Genomic DNA, 22,318 nt, shown 5'->3' on the forward strand with positions numbered 1-22,318 from the left:
GTTCTGGTTGTCAACTTTTACCTTGGCAGTTTGATTCCAATATAGATTAGATATAAGTTCCATATCACGACTGTTAATATTTTAGCTTTTTAATATATCTACAAGTTTTTTATGTTGAACCTTATCAAATGTCTTTTCAAAATCTACAAAAAGTACATGTCCTGATTTATATCAACAACTCTTGTACCCGTACCATTTCTAAAGCCAAATTGTGTGTCAATAATTTAATATTCAAGAGTTTTAACAATTCTGCTGTATATTATTTTTAAAAATGTTTTAAGTGTGTGACGCATTAAAGTTATTGTTTTGTGATCTGAGCAGAATGTTGAACTTGACTTTTTGAGTATTGCCATAAAGGTCTATTGCAGCCATTGTCTGGGGATTCTGCCAGTAGAATATATTAGATTAAAGAGTTCAACAATTACATCAATAAAATCTTTATCAATGAGTTTTAATAATTCGATGGGCACATCATCTGGTCCAGTAGCTTTGCCCTCTTTTGTGTTTTTGATGGCATAGATGACTTCATCCCGTAATATTGGTGGTCCAGTATCCTCTATGGTTTCTAATGACAGTCTTCTCTTTCATCATTAAATAACTTTTGGATGTAATTAGTCCAGCGACACAATATTTCCTTCATATCAGTAATAATATCTACTTTTATCATTTTTAAGGATATTTGTTCTTGTGTTAGATACTCTAGAACCTGCTATTTTTTGATTTTTTGTGTAAATTAAAGCTATCATACTTTTTATCCAGATCTTCTATTTACTTGCATCTGTTGGGGGAGCCACCTCTCTTTTCTCTCTCGAATTTTTTTTTTTCTAATGTTTTTCTGAATTTTTTTGTATTTATTCTGGTCTTTTGCTTTATGTTTTCCTCGTTCTTCCATAAGTTCAAGAATTTCTACTACTATCAAAGGTTTTGTTTTTTACTCAAGTGATTTGAGGGTTTCTTTTTCAACTGACACCAGGGCATGTTGAATTTTTCCCCATTTTTGGCCAATAGTTAGAGTTTCTGCATTATCTTCTTTAAATTTACTTAAGTTCTCGTGTATTTTAAATTTTATTTCCGCATATGTCTTGTTTGAGCTGCCTTGTATCCATGATATTTTCTTGGAGCTAGGGTGCTCTACATTCTTTAGTTTCAGTCTCATCGACAAAACAAACGGATTATGATCGGAGAATATATCCGCTCCTGGATAAGTTTTGGATGATAACATAGAATTTCTATATCTTCCGTTGACGATTACAGTATTGTGCGAATTAATGAGAACAGAGATCGAAATTCAATTTTCATAAGTTGGCACACCTGCTGTGCCTGTTCTGTCAACTGTTTTGTAAAAAAAAACAACTTCAAAACCTTATTAGTATATTGTTCAAAACACGTGCTTTGTGTTTTATATCATTATTATATTTTGTTGTATCTCAGGTTATAAGCAAGTGGGTGGTATTTTCGTTGATTTAACTGTGCAATCAGGTTTAACTTTTTAATATGGATATCACTCTTAGAAAAGGAGAAAGGATTATAACACTTATTAAGCATACACCAGTGACTCAGAGGGACATTGCAAAGGAGTGTTGTGTAAGTTTGGGTGCAGTAAACAAAATAATTAAACAAAAAAAGGAAACAGGGTCATTTGAAGTGCAGCGGAAAGAAAAATGTGGAAGAAAACGGAAGACTACTCCTCGAGATGAAGCCTTTCTTTAGCGCGATAGCAAACTTCATCCCAAAAAAACAAGTTATGACCTCCAGCAAGATTTAGAAAAGACTGGAATAAAAATTCATGACTCAACGGTACGCAGATGTCTCTTAGAAGGAGGGGGGAGAGCCTTGAGACCGCAGAAGAAACAACTTCCGACAGCGCCTATGACGAAAAAAAGATTAAATTGGGCAAAAAAATACGCTCATTGGAGTGCAGAAGATTGGTGAAAAGTGTTATTTTCTGATGAGACCCACTTCCTAGTGCAGGGCCAGCGATTAAAATTCGTACGAAAGGCAGCCAATGAGTCACTTTCAGCTAGCCATATTAACCAAACAGTTAAACATCCCACCAAAAAAATATTCTGGGGCTGTTTTTCATACTCAGGAACTGGGACTTCTATTGCAGGTATGATGAACAGTGAAAAGTACAAAGCCATGCTAGCGCAACGCTTAGCTATAGAGCTTGACAAAGTACAGGCCGAAGGGACTGCAATTTTTTAACAAGATTCAGCTCCGTGTCATGTATCGAAGTTTATGATGAAATACTTCAAGGATAATAATATTACCCTTCTTGATTGACCTGGGAATTCACCTAACCTTAATCCTTTTGAAAATTTGTGGGCAATATGTAAGGCTAAACTGCAAAAATTTGACTGCACAACAAAAACAAAAATGGTGGAAGCAGTGATTAAGGTGTGGTTTAGAGATGGAACAATCACAAACAATTGCAAAAAACTTGTGGATTCTATTACTAGAAGACTCCAGGAAGTCATAAAAGTAAAAGGGGGATATACTAAATATTAATTAATGAAAAAATCTCATGTAAGTGTACCTAAATTTATCTTTGGCCTAAATAAATCATATTTAGAAATTAATTCTGTTTGATCACATTAATTCGCACAATACTGTATATAATTTATTTGATTTCTGTCTATTTTGTTGTCACTGTCAGCTGGTGACCTTCATGTGTATAATCTACGTTTAGGTAGTTCGAAACAGGTATTTGCAATTATGAGTTCCTCATTGATACAGAAATTAACCAGCCGATCGCCACGGTTATTCCTCTCCCCGAATCTATATCGCCCCACACAATTCTCCACTTCTCCTTGGCCCACTTTAGCGTTTAAATCTCCCATTATAATATTTATATCATGTCTCTTAGTCAGCTTTAAGACATTGCCAATTTGTTCATAGAAATTCTCTATGGTGTCTTCATTCTTGTCTGCAATATATGCATATACTTGGATTATATTAATTTTAAGTTTTAAATGAGAGTTGAGAGACAGCATCAATACTGTGACTGGAGTTGTTATTACAGGAATAATATATTGTTTCATTTTTGGTGTTAAATTTTCCATTCAGACAATTGTCCGTCGCCAAGCCCCAGTATGTTAATCTTCATTCTGCACATTTCTGACACAGTGTTATTTAGCATGCCAGATTGGTGTAAACCTCTTACGTTCAATGTTTTAATTTTCAAGGCTATAGTGTTATTTTTATTTGTTTGACAGGGATTTATTTTAATGATGATCTGAGAGACTCTGTCGTCTTAAATTCCAAACTCCATGATTATCAAGTAAATTATCGACTAGTGGGTCCATGATGATTTTTACTTAGCATTCCATGTGGATATCAGAGCAATTATTAAATAGTTAAGTTTGTAAAAAAAAATTCAAAACCAAGTATCTCGGAAAAGAATCATTTCCGGACATAAGTTTATTTAACAAACTATCATTATTTTTCATGTAGAATCACTCCCTGAAGTTAGTTGCACGTATTTACTAAAATTCTTTATATTTTACAAATATATATTACTCAAAAGAACTAAAAACCGACACTTTGAACCTCTGTAACTCAAAAACAATTGATTTCTTCCCACCTCTGTTTGTTTTTGCTACTTTATATTGAAATATTACATTTTATTCGTTGTGTTCTAACACAATCGTGTTATATTTTAGGATTATATTTCTCAATAGTCCAATACAACCACGCCCTAAACGATCTCTCTAGCAATGCCGATACGCAATACGAAGAGGAAAAAGAAATGCGCGAAAAACAATTAAAAACAACCAAGGACTTGTGGCTTACATGCGTAATAATAGTAGCCATTGTATTAGTGGTGATATTGCTTATACTTCTTGTTCTCAGGAAACGAATCGTGCTAGCCATAACTTTAATTAAAGAAGGAAGCAAGTAAGTATTACTGGGATGACTACATTCAGGTAGATATTATAGTTTTTATTTTTCACTTGCATATTATTTGTTTATTTTTATGTTTATGGCCTATAACGCCATGTTGTATATATTTTGTACTCTTTGTCGTACACATTTGGCCAGTATTAAAGCCGCAATAAATTTTCTGTTACCTTATTGCACTTTCTAGAATATTCTCTGGTAAATCCATAACTGCAAATAGATCCAACTTATAATATAATCAACAAACGTCAAAATATCAACAACTGTCATAGACTACTTCAAACACTTATTAAAAAAATAAAAAATTAAAAAATAAAATCTTGTATGTATCACTGGTGTAACCGGATGATTACGCCCATCGAGCAAAGTCCATCCCTCGGGTCAGAGGCCCTCTGGCTGGATTATGTTGCTCTCCCGGAGTAATCATCATAATAACACCCTTGGTGCATAAATAACTATTATATATCGACGGTTAAGCTAACTGTTGTGTTTATTGTTTTTTTTCCATTTTATTAAAAGATCTTCTGTGCTTTTGAATCGAATTATGGGATTATCTATTTCTTTTACATCATTTTTCTTGATTTTCTCAACATCAGGTATGGTACGGGTACTTTTGTATATCCTTTTACGAGTCCCTTACCATATCAGTTGACCAAACGTTAGATTGATAAAAAAATTAAATTTTAGAGAACAAAAATAAAAGCGCAGCGTAAATTTTAGAAGTTTTAATGCATCGAACAACAGTTTTGAATTTCCTAATTATTGAAAATATTTTATAACGTAACGAAAACTATTGATAAAAAGAATAATAATAAATTAAAAAACACGCATTGAATATGTAATATTAACAAAAAAAATGTGAAAGTTTACCACTGAGTTACATCCCCTTTATTTTTAATGACATCCACAATTCTTCGAATCATAGTTTTTACCAAGTTCTGACAAAATTCTAATGTGAACCAATCCCATATTTCTTGTAATTTTTTCTTCAATTCGTTGACGGGCCTGGCAGGATGTTTTCTTAAAGCTTTTTTCATTTCGCGCCATAAAGTCTTTATCGGGGACAAGACGGGACTGTCAGAAACCCATTTTAGAAGTGGTATGCCATGGTCTTCAATCCATTTAAAACTCTTTTTTGAGGTATGATAACCTGCGCCGTCCTGTTGGAAGACAAAATCTTTTGCTGATGTTAAGCAGTGTTCCATAATCGGTAAAAAATTCTTCTAAAGTATTCAAATATTTGTCCGTGTTTACAATCCCATCGATAAAATGTAACTTTCCCACGCCTTTAGATGATTTGCTGCCCCAGATCATGACAGATGCAGGAAATTTGACTTTTCTCTTAAGATAGTCGGGATGGAAAGCTACATTTTTTCTGTAAATGGCGCGACTCAAACTGTCTCCAAGACACACTTCAAAAATAATAAAATGAAATTTATTAAAAACAATTCGTACTAATTTTTTCAACTATAAAACTTACTTTGTAAGTACCAAATCCTAATTTGTGGGCCTCTCGGTGACATGTTGATCTAGAAACGGGTCTTCTAATAACGTCACTCCGTAAAACGCTTAACTCCATATAATTTGCTCGTCAGTTTTTCACTATAATGCGTCTTAATGCCCTTCGATATGCTTCGGTTATAGTATTTTTTCGTACATTTTAGGCTTTCTGACGACCGAACCTGTAGTTTTGTATCTTCTGACTATATTTATTACACTACAGCGTGACAATTGCAACATATTCGCGATTTCCGAATTTAATTTTCCAGAATTAAAAATCTAATAATGATTGAACAAATTTTCTCATCGATAACTTTACCTCGATCCATTGTACAATCCACAAACGGCAAAAAGCTTACCAATACTACAAAATACATTTGAAATTAACTGACTGTTTGGAAAAGTGTCAAGACTCATTTAAATATTTTATTTTTAATATTCAGAATATGACCTTATTTAGTTATGTAAATTAAGTCTAAAAATAATGCCGAAGGACCGAATCAAAGTTAAATTGAAAAGAAAAAAAAACAATTAATTAAATGAAACAAAATGAATTGAAGTTATAATTATTTATCATCCGGCTCGAAGGACCAAATGTTTTGTATAAAACTTAATGAGGTCGCTGGTTAAATGATATTCGATAAATAATAATAACGAAAAAATGAAATAATTTGTTTGTAAGTAAATTAGCGAGAAATAGCAAATGTTCGTAAATGGATATGTAAAATAAAATGTAATTCAAATAACAATTGGCAGATTTAATATCTTATTGTCAATTCTATATGAGATTCACTTACCTTTTGTCTGTGGTTGGGCCTCGCTCGGAGTCTAAGGTCTAAGGGTAAAAATGGGATGCACACCCGATGCTGGTTTGCTTGCTTGTGTTCTTGACGAGAGGTTGGTGTAGAGTGGCCGATCATACGAAACAAAATATGTATGTACGCGAATCCATTGGGGTGGTTCTTCTGTTCCTAGGACCTCCGTGAATAGCCGTAAATTAAGCTTAAAGTGGCATTTTAAACTTTCTACACAAAGAATGGGTACGTTTCCTTAAGGACTCTGAAGTGTTTGGGTTGATAAATGTTTCCCAAAAACATGTTGTTTTCAGACAAGTGAATTCTCAGAACTTGACAATAATTAATTAGCCAATTTGAGTTCGAGAATTTAAAAGATGAACTAAAGCCATATTATACTTAGCTAATATACTATGATTAAATAAAAGATTTAAAACTAAATAAGATCATATTCTGAATATTAAAAATAAAATATTTAAATGAGTCTTAACACTTTTCCAAACACTGACAATATTATTGTTTTGATGTCTTTTTCCATAGCTACCTCTGGATAGAACGTAATTATGGAAAAATCAACGTATGTTGACATAAGTGAATGCATAGCCAGGGCACAGAATAATAAACAATCAGAATGCCCACTCTGCTTGAAAAAATAAGTAAGCGCATCTCGTTCGTGCAGACGGAATCGGCCATGTTTTAGTCGGAACCAGTGCTGTTCAGTGACATTTTATTTTTTGCGCATAAAAAAATTAACCAGATTTAATTTATTTACGACAACTATAGACGTAATATGCACTATTTTATTCGTACTTTTAGTTGAAGAATAGATTAAATTATTTCAAATGTACTAAATTATTAATCTCTAAAAATTTAAATTACAGTTCTGTCGTAGCTTGTCACAAATTTCTAAATTCGAGTATATGTTTCCGTTTAAAATATGGCAATCGCGTGCTGACAAACTTCAAATTCGGCATCTGAGAGTGGGCATTCTGATTGTTATTTATTCTGTGGCCAGGGTTTAGTGAATTTTTTTTTATTGTTGAAAATAAATAAAAACCATAAGGGCAATGTTTTTAATAAATATTAATAAAAATGCCATATTACCTAATATGGGAACTTATAAAAACATGCAGAGTATAATTTGTGTATGGTAATCGACTTAAACTGCAAATTCAATTCAATTAATTAATAATAAATGTCAGGCAATAATTGGTCAAGGGCAGTTTGGGTTTAGGTTTTACATTTTGAGCAGTTCCAAGGAACTAGGGAAGCACTGTTTTCTATAAAAACACATCTTCACGGTGTTGGAAAGTCAGAAAAGTTGTATACATGTCCTTCATTGATTTTTAAAAGGTATTTGATTGCGTACAGCATACCAAATTAATTACCGCCTTGTAGAGTGTCGATAAACATTCACATAACTAAATATAAAGTGACCAATAAAAATGATATCGGCCCAACACAACTGGTATTAAACCAACAATGGAAAGAGAGAGAGAAAGAGATGTGTCAAATACTTTGAATGTTAGATTATCTAAAATTTAGACCCATCCTTCAAAATCAGACGTCGAATTTAACAGGCAAGAAGCACGTATCAAAAATTCAAGTCCTTATTATCTAATAACTCATTGAATTTGGAAATCCGTAAAAAGTTTGCAAGATGCTCTATGTATGGATTGTACTTTCGTATGGATGTGAAACTTGGACTTGAACGTCCATACCATGAATAAAATGTTCTAGTTTACGTGTCTTTTAGAAATACTGGATACGAAAAAAGCTGTCCTGATTAAAAAAATTGCGAAATGGGACAGATGTAACCTACTAAGACCGAGATCAATATAATACTATTATATACATGGTAGTCGGCGACGTTTCCGACCATCCAACAAGAAGAATACAGATCGCCCTGATCTCTTAGCAGACTGACTTCATTGTAAGTAGTTTAATGAGTAGGTAATTGCTGATAAAAGCCGCAAGATGCCTCAATAAAACGATATGGAAAAATAAAGATATCGGGAAAGAAATGAAAAGCAGGATTTATCAAACAGCCATCAGACCAATATTAACATACTCGGCAAAAACAAGACATGACCCAGAGAGAACAAAAATAATGCTAGAAACAGCAGAGATGAAAACCCTTAGAAAAATTGATGGTAAGACACTATGGGATATATGCAACAGAGCTAGAAGGTTAGATATACGACGGAGATGGAGAGTGGATAACATTAAGGATTGTGTAAGAAAGAGAAAAATAGAATGGAACGATCATATATGGCAAATGTCAACAAATAGAGTAAAAAGATGGCGAGGGAAGTTTCCCAATAGAAGGACTATTAGTGGGAAAAACACCAAAACTGTGGAACGACAATTTACTGGAGACCCATTGAAAACAGACAGAGTCATGTCTAGATAAAAAGAAGAAGACGATATTTGGTTTTTAATTCGAAATTAGCGAATAAAACGAATAGGTCGATGAGTAGTACTATCAAGAAAACGAGAGTGTTAAAAGGATGGTTATTTGATAGAATTATGTGCCAGAAAATAATGATGATAGGATGAAGAATTAAAAAAAATCAAAACGTTTTCGGTCTTATAAGACCATCATCAGTGAAAACCTTAAAGTAACTATTTCCACGTTAAAATAATTAATTCGAAGAGGTAAATGTGACTACTAAACTAAACTATGTTGTAAATACTTATATCTTAATGGTAATTGAAACTGACCACATAGCAAAGTCTAATAATCCTTAGATTGCATATTGAAATATAATTTTTTAAATGTTGTGATACGAGATCGATGTTAGAGGAGTTCACTTTAAGGGAACACATAGATATCTACTTAAAACAAGCACATTAGAGTCCTACAGCAGATACCTGCCAACTGACTGTTTAATTTATTAATGTTTGTATTTTGGGAACGATTTCCGAAGTGGAAATCGAGACGTAAAAAATAAACTTATTGTAAACTTATATTGTGGCTTATTCCCACAGAAAAAAATCTTCAGAACAGTAATATCTATTGTCTTCAATTTTAATAAACTGATTATATAGAATTTTAATTTACATATCAATAGTCTGGTGCTTTACCTGGTTTACTTCTTAAAAACGAATTATCAATCTTGTCCCGCATGTCATTGTCATTGAAACAGTAAATTATTATTTCCGTCATCTTAAATTTCGTTGGCAAACTCTAGTACTCACGTGCGAATGTAAAAAATCTGCTTCGAGTAGGGACATATGGTTCCTCGTTAGTTATCCAATTACATCCGCATTTTACCGTATAATTTAATACTTTTAAATGTTATTTATCTTCAATTTAAACCCAACCATTGTTTGGTTTTGCGGTTAGTTACGCAAGTACTCCAAAAGTAAGTAATATAAACCACATTTTTGTATTAAACAGTCAAAATTTCTAAATTCACGTTTTTCGAACCACTGAAAGTGGACTGATTAGTCCGAAAACATTTGTAACGGGTAGCAGACTCAGTAAAACACAGGTTTAAACTAAATGAAAATATATTTGAAATAAATAAATTAGATCCTACAAAGTAAAATTAGATCCTACGTAATATATACAATAAAAATTAACGTCAATCCTGGCAACGACGGCATCGACGGCGACTTAAACCACTGTTTAATATCTGCGAAAGATAAAATACAATTAATGACATAAAATCTAAATTGCAATTACAGTGTGTTAATACATACAGATGACAAGGAAAGTTCACGTACACGTTCTGAACTTTATTATAATTTATCTGGATTTTTAATTTAGTTTCTTAATTAAATACAGTCTAATCTGCCACATTCGGACCTATCCATATCCGGACAGTTCGCTAAACAAATTTTTCGAAGATATGAACGGCTCCGCGCAGTCAAGTGAAGGATGGTTGGAGAGTTGGAAAAATCGGTACGGTGTGCGGAAGCTGCAGATATGTGGTGAGAAACTGTCTGAGGACGCAGAAGTTGTTGAAGTCTTCAAAAAAACCTTCCACAGCTTACTAGAAGAAGAAGGAATTACCGGAGACCAGCTTTAAAATTGTGACGAAACAGGTCTCAATTATAAAATGCTGCCGACCTACAATCTGACCTTAAAACAAGAAGACAATGCACCAGAATTCAAGAAGAAAAAGGAAAGAGTGACAATTTTAGTCTGCAGCAACGCTACAGGATCTCATAAACTCCCTCTAGGATTTATCGGAAAGTCAAAAAAACCTAGGTTTTTCTTCCCTTGCCAATTTGGTACTGTCATCAAAAGAGTGCTTGGATGAATAGTCTTCCATTCAAAGAGTGGTTTCACAATAAATTTGTAACAAAGGTTGAAAAACTAATGGCAAAAAATAATCTACCGAGAAAGGCAGTCCTGCTGTTGGACGATGCATCCTCTCATCCCGACCCAGAAAAACTAAAAGATGGCAAAATAAAGTGTCTTTTTTTTTGCCCCCAAATGTGACGTCCCTCTGTCTGCTTATGGATCTAGGTGTTATAGAATCTATAAAATGTGTCTACCGACGAAAGTTACTGACGGCATTGATTGCTTGAAATGGATAAACGAGAAAACGTTACAGAGACTCTAAAAAATTTAACATAGTAGATGTGGTGATGTGGGTGGCACAAGCATGGGATGACATAAAACTAACAACAATGGTAAGGTCATGGAGGAAGCTGTTAGACTACAAAACATCTGAACATCCGATGAGTGAAGGGAAGAAAATCCAAAGGAAGGTACCAATGAAACTTTCAACGAAGAAGAGATCGCTGAACTGGTAAAGAACCTGCCGGGATGTGAAAAAATGAAGGAAGACGATGTTAACAAGTTATTGAGTGCAGACGAACAGAACGAATTAACAGACGGCGATATATTGAACATTCAAGTCGTTCGAGGATCTACTGTGCTACGTTGAAAGTCAAGAAGATACTTGTGCAAGTGACGTGATGCTCTTAAAAAGGATGAGAAACATGGCTTCAAAAAAACGTGTACGGTGTGGAAAGCAGCAGAAAATAACCAATTTCTTTAAAAACTAATGTGTAAGTTGTGTAATTGGCTAATTGGCTATGCCAAAGCCATTATACCTACAATAAAAAAAAATTGTGTAACCTTTTGTTTTTAGTATGGAGCATATAGTATGGATGTACTAAGTTTACAAAGGTTTAATTTTTGTTTATAAGAACAGAAATACAGCTTAAAACTATAATGTGTTGGTTTTTATTTTATATTCTTCTCTATGTAATGTATGTATTCCTGATATTTAATGTCTAAAACGCTATAAACTATGTATTGTAAAAATTTCAGGCCGTTTACAACTACATATTTTGAAATAGTCTTGATATCCAGATTTTTTCATATCCGGATCGGTCGGTCGCCCCATTGTTTTGGATGTGGCAGGTTATACTTTATTAGACCACTTACAACAGAAGTTGTTACTTCGATGTTACAAGTTTTTAACTAATATGATATACATCCGGTTAAGCTTAAAAAAATAACCTTATGATTTTATATCTCATTTACGTTTTCATTCACTAACATTTTCTATAACGCTATACTGACATTTGGCAGTATACTGAACTTTAATATTCATTTTTCTTAGGGCTGTAGGATCAGTGACAGCTGCATTATTCTTCCCTATTTTACCATGGATTCTACAGTTCGGTGTGATAGCGTATTCCATTGCAGTAGGTGTATATCTCGCAACTGTTGGGAAACCATTGTACAAAACCAGATATTATTCGAGTACCAATTGTTACAAAGTCTCTGGATTAGACGTAAGTACATTTTAGTATGTTAACATACGAGATATAACTTTTAAATAAAAGTTTTTGATAGTTTACCATAAGAAGAATCAGTAGTATTATATACACATCTATAAAGCTTTACTATGAGCAGTCAGGATTATCCCCAGGTAGCTTTTTAAATTCAAACACAATTTTACCATTCAATAAGTTACAGGTCTAAAATACAGATGGTGGTACTAATAACATTTCTAGGACAGGATCCACTAACACAACTTCACAAAATCCATTTCTACTAACGCCACTTCCACTAACAACTATTTTTCCCGTTAGGATTTTTAAAGACTATTTACTATTTTTATTTTATTGTGATGAAGGCAGGAGTACCAAGACCTTGGATGACTTGAGCGCTATTAACTGCCTTGTCGAGAATCATATCTTCACTACTCTCCTTCATAACTTGATTATTGGTGTAGAAAACTAGGACTTTGGGCATTTTCTATACGTTCCTCCAAAGGACTTACTGGAAGTGGAGATGTTATTTTATGACGATGTGTTCCGCCTTCTTAAAGTCGACGAGAACTGGCCCAGGTACGAGGGCTGGTTGGAACTCATTAAACTTCTTTAAGTCCGTGCTGTAGATCTCTGTCTTCTTGTCGTAGAGGAGAGCATATATAAGAGGCATAACATGCCTTCCTTAAACTGTCTCCTCAAGCACATGAATTATCCAGAGCTGCAAAAAGATGACTGGCTAGGAGTTAAAGGCACTGTTGTGAATTGTCTCTTTTCTATAACTAGCGAGCCAGAGGCTGGAACTGCCTGAATATGAAGACTTGGATTGAAGAATCCTTCGTCGAAACAATCTCTAAGTAGAACTGGTAGTTAATAATGTTTGATAAGGTTAAAGTACTTTAATTTTATCTAGCATAATTACAAAAATACTTTATTATAAAACGCATTTAACTGAGATTAACTTTTTCTTTATTTTTCTAAGATTTACGAAGAGAGTTTTATTTAGTTAACGAATTTAACGAACTTTCATAAACTACCGTTTAAATAAGAATTCCGGAAACAATAAAACTTAATGACACACTTCCAGGTATACAGTATGCCTGCCTTTTATCGAAAGTAAAGTGTGTTAGATACGAAAAATACCAATTTTGACAGCATGTATCTAGTTATAAGAAAAACGGACATTTTAGACTAGTTTTATTTGAGACAAGATATATGGGAAACAAACAGAATATGGTTATATATTATTGATGGTATGTTAAGACTTTCAACAGATACCTCTGTGAAAATGCTTAGACTGGGATAACCTCTCGATGCTTTTCTTAGTTCCAAAGATGAGCATACGGTTGGACTAGTTCTAATCTTTTTACAAAAATTACTTCTCTCCATAAGTCAGGGTTGATTAGTTGTTTTACAAGACTTGAATCTCCCAATCTTACTGGTAATTTCAGCAATAATTTTAACACTTAATAAACGGAACAACTAAGTAATGATTCAAAAATAAATTCAAATAAAACTGAGTTTATGTTCATTACAAATTATTGATATTTTATAAAAACTATATTTGCGTTACCTCGTAAAACAACGACTAGAGTAGAGAAATGAGGGTAAGAGGTGAAATAGTAAGACAATCTTTATTTTTCTCCTTGGTTTTTTTCCAAAACTTTACCTTTAAGAACAATATATCTCTGCTCATTACTCGGAATATGCCCAGATATTTTAATTTGCTCTTTTTGATTTCATAAATGATCTCTGGTTCCTTCCTCATTCTACGTGCATTAGTCGTTTGATGAAGATGCGCTTGCAATTGCACCACATCTAGAAAGCTTCGAGCTTTTTTAAAGAAGCTTTGGAAACCGTCAAAACCTCTACTCCGTACAATAATGTAGAAAAAATATAACATGTGAGGATGGAGACTTCCTCTTGTGTACATCGCTTGTGTGAAAAAATGTTTAAAGTATATGTGAAATAACAAGCACAGTATGCACCCTTGTCTACTATTAAGATTGTCTCTATTAACCAGTTATCCACTTTAATATTGGAAAATTAGTTATAGTAGATTTTTTAACTTCCTTTATTTATTACAATATGTTATCAATATAACAATAAATAATATGGTTGAAAGAGATGAAAATGACACAGTGGTGAGCACTCTTTCCCTATATTTAGTTTACATTACCAAATTTCTGACTTTTATACAAATGAGTAACTTCTATCTAGTTTATAGCAGTGGAGAGATCTAGAGAATCTTTATTTAGTTTTCTAAGCAATGGTGTGGTCAGAAGGTAGTTGGCGAGTGGAATTGGATGAGATGATTGTCTCTTGTAGTATATACAGATGCACATTAGATTGGTGTTGTTATTAGCTTATTATTTTTACTTTGTCAAACGTCTTCTTTTAGTCATCAAAACAAATATATAAGTCGCAGTTGACATTATGTCTACATCTCTGAATCAGAACTTGTACAGCGACAAGAGCGTCTTATATACCTAAAGCATCGCGGATTCCAAATTTTGATCTTCGCATTTTGTATATATCCTGCTTCGTACCATTTTTAAAATGGTCTTAACTCAACAGCTTATTAGGCTAATCATTCTACAGTTTTTGTATTTTCCACATTTACTTGTTTGATATAATTACGAAAGTCAAATTTAACAAGCTTTGGGGAATTTTACTAATTATATAGATTTTGTTAAATATAACCATGGTTATTGGATATATTTATCCCGTTAACCATTTTACTCTTGGTCATCCATAACTTTTAAGATTTCTATACAAACTTGTCAAGCCCTACATCTTTACCCTGTTTGGTCTTTCTTATTGCAGATCCTGTTTGGCATTCCGTGTCATTAACAGTACTATGTTGCTCATCTGCAAAAGTTATTTCCGCATATCTCTTCCACATGGTAATTCTTTCTTCTATACCTAATAATAACTTGCCTTGGACATTAGTCAAACGCTCGAATCTTCTAAGCTTGTATAAACCTGTAGCACATGTATAACTTTTTTGGGAATATTGAACGAATCGTGTCCATTTTGCAGTAGCTGTATTTTCGCGCATTGTGTTGTTACCCATTGGTCCTTAGTTATCCTTCTGCGTAATAATATATCTTGATTTTTGAACTTTCGTCTTCCTTCCAACATATCCAAAATTTGGTTTGTTCTCTACGAGTTTATTTTTCTTAAAACGGCATCGTATCTTCTTTAACTTGAGTTTTATTTTACTAATCAGGGCTTATGGTTTGACTTGATGTTGGCTCCTAGATGTCTTGATTGCTGTTATCTTCTCTTGTTACGGTATCTATCCGTTCCGGATGTTGGCGATTAATACGGCTGTAGACGTATTAAACCACTTTATTTGGTTTTAAAGATATTCTTTTTCTCCCTGGTGCTCCCATTTTAAATGCCTTCCCCTGAAGAATAAGTTGCAACAAGCTATACCTCTGTTTATTTCTCATAACATATTTAAGATATTCTAATTTACTCTCTTTAATTGTGTTAATATTCTCTCATTCCTTGCTCATTCTACGAAGGACTTCAACGTTAGTTACACAATCTACCCATAAAATTCTAAAGATGTGTTTGTAACACCACATCTCGAAGGCCTCGAGATTTCTTAAAAAAGCTTCAGAAAGTGTCCAGATCTCTACTTTACATATTAACGTAGAAAATACATAGCATCTGATGATAGAGATTTTGGTACCAAGTGGTAAATCGTGACTTCTGAAAAGATACCTTCGAACGCTCATCTTACCTATCCTAGGCGTTCTTTATTTCAGTAGAGTGGTTCCATTACCTGTTTATGTTATTACTAAGGTATTTGCAGCTGTTTACTTGGTCAATTGGTTGTTGGTTAACCAAAAGCCGTGTATTTAATATTTTACGCTTACTGACTACTATGTACTTCGTTTTTTTTGTATTGAGAGTTGCTGTTGAGTTGGAATCTTTTATTAATCATAATGTGGAGGAGAAGAGACTATCCTGGTACGGCCACGTCAGAAGAGCGGACAGAGGACGCTGGATAAACAAAATCACAGAATGGAGCCCGATTGGAAGAAGAAAGAGAGGAAGACCCCGAAGGTCATTCAGAGATGAAATCGACGAGGCTATGGAGAAAAGAACCCTGCGAGATGGAGACTGGAATGACAGGGAAAATTGGAGAAAACGGTTGAGTGAAGGAAGACAGTGAAAACTGTGGAAATCCTTAGTAGTAGTAGTAGTATTAATCATAATGTACTGTCTTTGATTTCTCACTATATGGTCTAGAATGTTTCGAGATGATTTCTAAGTAAATAATCTTTTGCGTGTGAGTTTAAACTAAGTATTAGTAATCACACACTCTTGATCTGATGCAACGTTAGCCGTTAGCCTTAATTTTCTCTCCAGGCCCAAATAGGTATCACCAGAGGAGAAAATTATAATATATTTAACTTTGTTATGCATGGAAATACTAAGGATAAAATAATTGTTAAAGAAGAATATCATGGCTGAGAAACTGTAGAGAATGATATAATTAAACCTGGTCAGATGTTTTCAGACCGACCGCAAATACAATAAGAATGGCAGTTATGATAGAATATATATAACTATAGGAAGGAAAAAGAAAAGATAGCCGAGGAGCTAAAGAGATTTCATTATTTTTAAATATTTGCTAGGAGTAAATATTAAAGAGGAGTGGAATAAGATACACCCCTGTTAGTCACCTCCTTTATTCTCCACACTTTCAGTAAGTTCATTGCCTATATTTACTCTTGCTGTTACAATCCAGTATAGGTTTGCCACAATCTGAATATCCTTGTTGTCAATACCTGTCTTTAGCAGAATATCTAGTATCTATTCATGATTGAAATTGTCAAATGCTTTTCTAAAATCCACAAATCACAAATATCCTTATTAACCCTTGGAGTTATAGACACACCGGCCTCTGAGATCTTTAGTGTCATATTATGCTGAATTTTGGCAACAATGTTTTAGGTGCGGTTTCTTCCCTCTCAAATATGATTTCATCAACTACCGAAGTACGTAACGCGAGCAACCACGATTAGCATATGTTCTGCAACTATAAGGTACAAGTCGGTGTTTGAAAGATAATTAGCATTGGTGGTAATAATTCCAAAAATGCACTTTATTATTTTTAAGGCTCATAGGGATATTTCTTCTACGAGTAGTGGAAATGCATCAAAACATCTGAACATACAAAGAGCTAAGTTCGAAGAAAAAGATTTTGAGCAACGAGTTATTTAGTGGTATTTGGAGAATGACGATGAACCCAATGAGTGAGAGGAGGTTAACGACTCTAATATAGACCCAAACAATGTACAAAGTGATGAAGAGTGACAGTAGTGTTGGAGAAGATGACCTTCTTAAAGCTGAGCAACAACTTATTGGTAAAAGCGCCAACCAATATGAGAAAGAAAATGGTAGAGAACCACAGTTTTTATTGGCAGAAAAGACAAGAAGGAATATAAATGGTTAAAAAGTGCATCGTCTTCTGTTCAAAAAACGCCAATGTTCGCCAATCTTCCGGTTTAACCAGAAAAACTACCCAAATAGTGAACTCTGACAAAATAGAAATTTGGAAGTACTTTGGAAATTGATGAACCAGTGGTTGATAAAATTGTCCAATGTACAAATGCTAAATTTATTTCAATTAGAAGCAAGCTAAAACTTTAAAATACGAGTACTAAATCAAATTATAGAGATACTGATATTTGAAGGTAAATCTGGCCCCAAAAATATGAATTCGCTATTCGCAAAGGGTATAACTGGAAGACCCATTTTTAGATCAACGATGTCCATTAAGCATTTTGAAATATTAGTGGGTGCTTTTAGGTTTGATGATGCCAGAACTCGAGAGGAGAGAAAGAAAACGAACCGTTTTATTCAAAAATCTAAAGAAATGTACTGTCCTAGTGATAATGTAACAGCGAATGAAATGCTTATCGCTTTTAGAGGTAAATATGGATTTCAAATGTACATGCCAAATAAACCAGCTAAATATGGCATGGAGAATCAATACTTGGCTGACTCTTATGGTTCTTACTTCTATAATACTTATATTTACACAGGAAAGGACACTCAGGGAACTGGACATTTCGAAGAAGAACGTTGGCTTTTAAAACTCACTCGATTAGTGTTACGTATATTGCGGCTCACAATTGGTTAACTTCATTGGAGCTGGTAGAAGAAAAAGTTCTCTAATGTGTGTCGGCACTATGAAGATGAATTAAACTATTATATCAACAAAGTTCAAAGCAAATAAATCTAGACCGGGTTCAACACTTTATGAATTTGCTACTAATATACTTGTTACTCTCTTGTCAATTGTTCCGAAAATCAACAGATCAGTTGTGCTTATATCGTCCATGCATGAAAGGGTTGAAACAGATCCTAATAAAAATAAACCGAAAATTGTCTGTTATTATAACAAAAAGAAAGAGAGAAAAACATCACACAAATGTATAAAATGTAGCGATCCTATTTGCTTGCAGCGCAGCAGAAAAGTATGCAATAATTATGTAATGGAAGGCTAAATTTATAATTAATAGACGTTATTAAAAATCGATGTGTTTACTTTAAATAGTTCTAATTTTTTTTTTAATATTTTGTAAGTATCCCTATGTTAAAAAATAAATTTTCACAATAGTAGCATCAGTATTTTCTTTTATGAATAAAAATAAAAAAAATATGCATCAAAATCAAAATAAATATTTCTATGTAGATATTTTTGCGCCGTGTCCCTGAGATCTGATGTTTCCTATTATCTACTATAGACACTACATATTTAGGTTTAGGAGTTAACGTCTCTACATCACTGTATAAACAGCTGGAGAGCAAAAACTGATTCTCTTGTTACAAGTGCATTCCAAAAGCGAAACTGCGATCTATCAATATTTGACTTACATATATAGAAAGAAACTATCTTGATGGATAATGTTGAGCTTTGCTTAAAAGTCGTTGTTTTAGTAGTTAGGCCTGGGACTTGTTGAGGGTAATAATATTTTTTGGCAAGATAGGCACTCATTATTTTCTCGCCGATTTTTAACAGTGTTAGTTATTTTTAGGATGATGTTATATGTGATCCAGATGATTGGAATAAAAACGTAATAAATAAAGCCGATTTTAAGACATTTTGTGAAAATGCCACTTGTAAATTTATTAAAATGAATAATGATGTGATGTATCCCTATTTACAAGGTAAGTTACAGTTAATTTCTTTGTAATGTACAATAACCCAGTATTTCAATCTAAAGTAAACAAATAAATTCAGGTTTAAAATCGTACACAGTGCTAACAGCTGCTATAGAGTGTTTCATGTTAAGAACGGTTTACGGTAAGAATGTGTTTACCAGCAGAAAATAAAGCTAATCTTAATTGAAAGGGGAGAAGAGAATAACATCGAAGATGAATGGAATATCATCCAAAACACAATTACCAATACAGGAAGGAAAACATTAGGCAAAACCTCAAGCAAAAGAAACGAGGAATGGATTGTCCAATGCCAACAAGTAATAAATAGCAAAAATAGAGCTAGGCAGACATTTCTATAAAGGAATACCCGATTAAATAGAAGGGCATATAAAGAACTAAAAAGGGATGCAAGGAAAATATGTAGATGGAAAAGAGAGAAATGTTAAATAGAAAAATATAACAAATTACATACTATAATAATAGAAGAGAGACTAGGAAATTTTACAAGAAAACCAAGCAATACACTTACGGCAACATGATAAGAACATCAGCATGTAAGAACGAAAACTGGACAATTATCAGCGAGAAAGAGGAACTAATGAAAAAGTGGAAGGAACATTTTCAAGAGCTCTTAAGCCCAGAAACAGAACAAAACCAAAAAGAAATAATTCATCACACAGCAAAACAACTAATTGAGGAACCAACATTAAAAGAAACAATGTACCTCATAAAACATCTGAAAAATAATAAAGCGCCTTGCATAGGTGGAATAACTGCAGAACTGATAAAGAATGATGGATATATGCTATGGAAGCGTCTCCATAATTTAATCTGCCACATATAGACACTAAAAGTCATAGAAAGTCAAGAAATATAAGCACGGATTCTTAGCGGTAATAAATGATTTTATGCATACAAAGACATAATGAAAAGTGAGTTACTGAATCGTGAGCCTAAGCTTAGAATCTACAAAGCAGTAATTAGACCAGTGATCACATATATATGTGAAACGTGGACTCTTACAACCACTGATAAATATCAATTGAGAATACTTGAGCGCAAAATATTAAGAAAGATATTTGGACCAAATATACGCGATGGTTCGTGGAGAATAAAAATGAACTATGAGCTAGATGAATTAATGCAAAGCGCAGATATCGTTAGATTTATAAAATCATAAAGACTAAACTGGCTTGGTCACTTAGAAATAATGGAACAGTAATTCAGAGATGGAAACCCCAAGGAAATATGACAAGAGGAAGGCCCTGTAAAACGTGGATAGATGATGTACCATTGATGATAATACCTTCAGTCGACTATAAGTATACAACCAAACTCTTGGACTTTCAGCTTTTTTATTATTTGCGTCATTTGCACACATTTTTCTACCTTTTACCTCTTTTAGCTTCATAACATCTTTCTGAATATACCGGATCGCAGGAATATAAAAAATGTGTAATTTGCTGAAATATATAAGGATGTTAATAATGTGTGCAGAAAATTATAATAATTTTATATTTTTTAGCTTACAATATATTTGCCTTCTTTTGGTTGTTATGCTTTGTTATTGCATTGGGGCAGATGGTGCTGGCAGGAGTTTTTGCTCAATGGTATTGGACATTTAAGAAATCACGTTTGCCTTTCTTTGCGGTTACTTCAGCATTTGCGAGAACCCTAAGGTAAGATAGTATAAAAATATACGTAGAATACAAAAACAATTCTGTCATTATATTTTTTTTTCAAAATGTTTTTATTGTCCCATATAAAAAAGGTACTTTAAGACACAGTTAATTAATTCTTTGAACATACGTTAATTTTTTAACCCCTTAGGTTATTTCTTACGGTGTCACTGTTTTTTGTTTTTCATTTATAATACAGCAAGTTATGTAATGTCAGACTCAATACATCCAGATGCTGACAAAGGATAGCAAGAGGTAGTCTTTAGTAGACATCAAATTAAACAATATAAGTTATCTAATTTCAGTAGAAACATCCTAAAATCAACTAGCATTCTAAATGACGACTGGTTAGGACCACTTGCAGTACTAGCCGTATACTGCCCATTGTGATATTTAACTTATAAATCAGCAACTAAAAAATAGGTACTTACTTATTGTTTTTAGGATCTATCTTCCACCTTCCATAGTACGCCTATGCGCTATGGAGTCAAATATCATCAAAATGCTTGTCATATGGTACAGTGTTCTGGGTACAATGATCCCTATATGAAATCTTTCCCATATTCTGCAGGATATCATGAGGCGATATCATTTGCGATTAGGCTCTTAAGTGTGTGGGCCCCTCTTACCCATTTTCTAGGGTTTGTTAGTATTTTTTGTGACTTGCTAATTTTTTAATGGTAGAAGGCGATGCTTCAAGGCGAGCAGGATGTCTTCTGATAGAGCTACAATATTATCTAGACTTTATTAGATATTTTCGTGATATTTGCTAACTTTTGTTGTTTTGGTCTTCTGTACTTCCATCTATGGAACATATCATACCGCAATATATCTTGCACTATCAGGTTCGGGTGGGGATAAGACCACCCACATGATACTCCAGCTTCCAGGTATCCGTGTATAGATAGGTACTATCTCGACCCTGAACCTCATGTCGCTTATCTACGAGGAGATGAGTCTCATCATCATAGTCCCGCTGTATCCATAATTTCTCCTTTTGTATGTCCATACTTCATGCTACACTCTGGGGAAAGCTTTGCTTACATCCAGCAAGGTTGCTACGTATATGCTGTATATTACATGTTGAATTCAGTTGATATGTACTCTGTAAGTCTGAGTACTAGTAGTTCACTGGAATGTTGAGCTCTGAATTTGAATTGTGCTTCTGCGATTAATCCTAGCCTATCTGTCTCATATATCTGATTTGGATAACTCGTCCTACTATCGTGCTGACTACTAAAAGTAAGGTATTTGGCCTGTAATTTTGCGGAAATGTGTTGTTCTTTGCTGGCTCCGGTATTATGACTATATATGGACTTCATTCCATCGGTTTAGGAAGAGCCTGTATCTTGGTATTGCGTTTGTTATGTTTGTTAAATAGACAATTGCTTCGCAGGAAAATACTTCAGGCCCTTTTAGGGATTTAATATGAACTTGGTGCTTTCCTTGGTGAACCTCTTCTGATCAGTTCACTTATTTCTCAGGGTTATGCAGGATTTATAGTTTCATTTT

The 22,318-nt window shown here is 33.6% G+C and overlaps 1 protein-coding gene across 3 annotated transcripts in view; it reads left to right on the forward strand.

The window, feature by feature from the left end:
* Ctl2 (Choline transporter-like 2) overlaps window positions 1-22,318 on the forward strand; it is a 151,091-nt gene that overhangs the window by 115,862 nt on the left and 12,911 nt on the right. For all 3 annotated transcript variants that reach the window (XM_072543839.1, XM_072543857.1, XM_072543849.1), the window contains 4 exons: window positions 3,663-3,897; window positions 11,783-11,957; window positions 19,001-19,133; window positions 20,653-20,806. In XM_072543839.1, coding sequence (XP_072399940.1) covers window positions 3,663-3,897; window positions 11,783-11,957; window positions 19,001-19,133; window positions 20,653-20,806 — 697 coding nt within the window. The remainder of the gene's footprint in view (window positions 1-3,662; window positions 3,898-11,782; window positions 11,958-19,000; window positions 19,134-20,652; window positions 20,807-22,318) is intronic.

Source organism: Diabrotica undecimpunctata, chromosome 1, assembly GCF_040954645.1.
Source record: "Diabrotica undecimpunctata isolate CICGRU chromosome 1, icDiaUnde3, whole genome shotgun sequence".
Classification (NCBI taxonomy): Eukaryota; Metazoa; Arthropoda; class Insecta; order Coleoptera; family Chrysomelidae; genus Diabrotica; species Diabrotica undecimpunctata.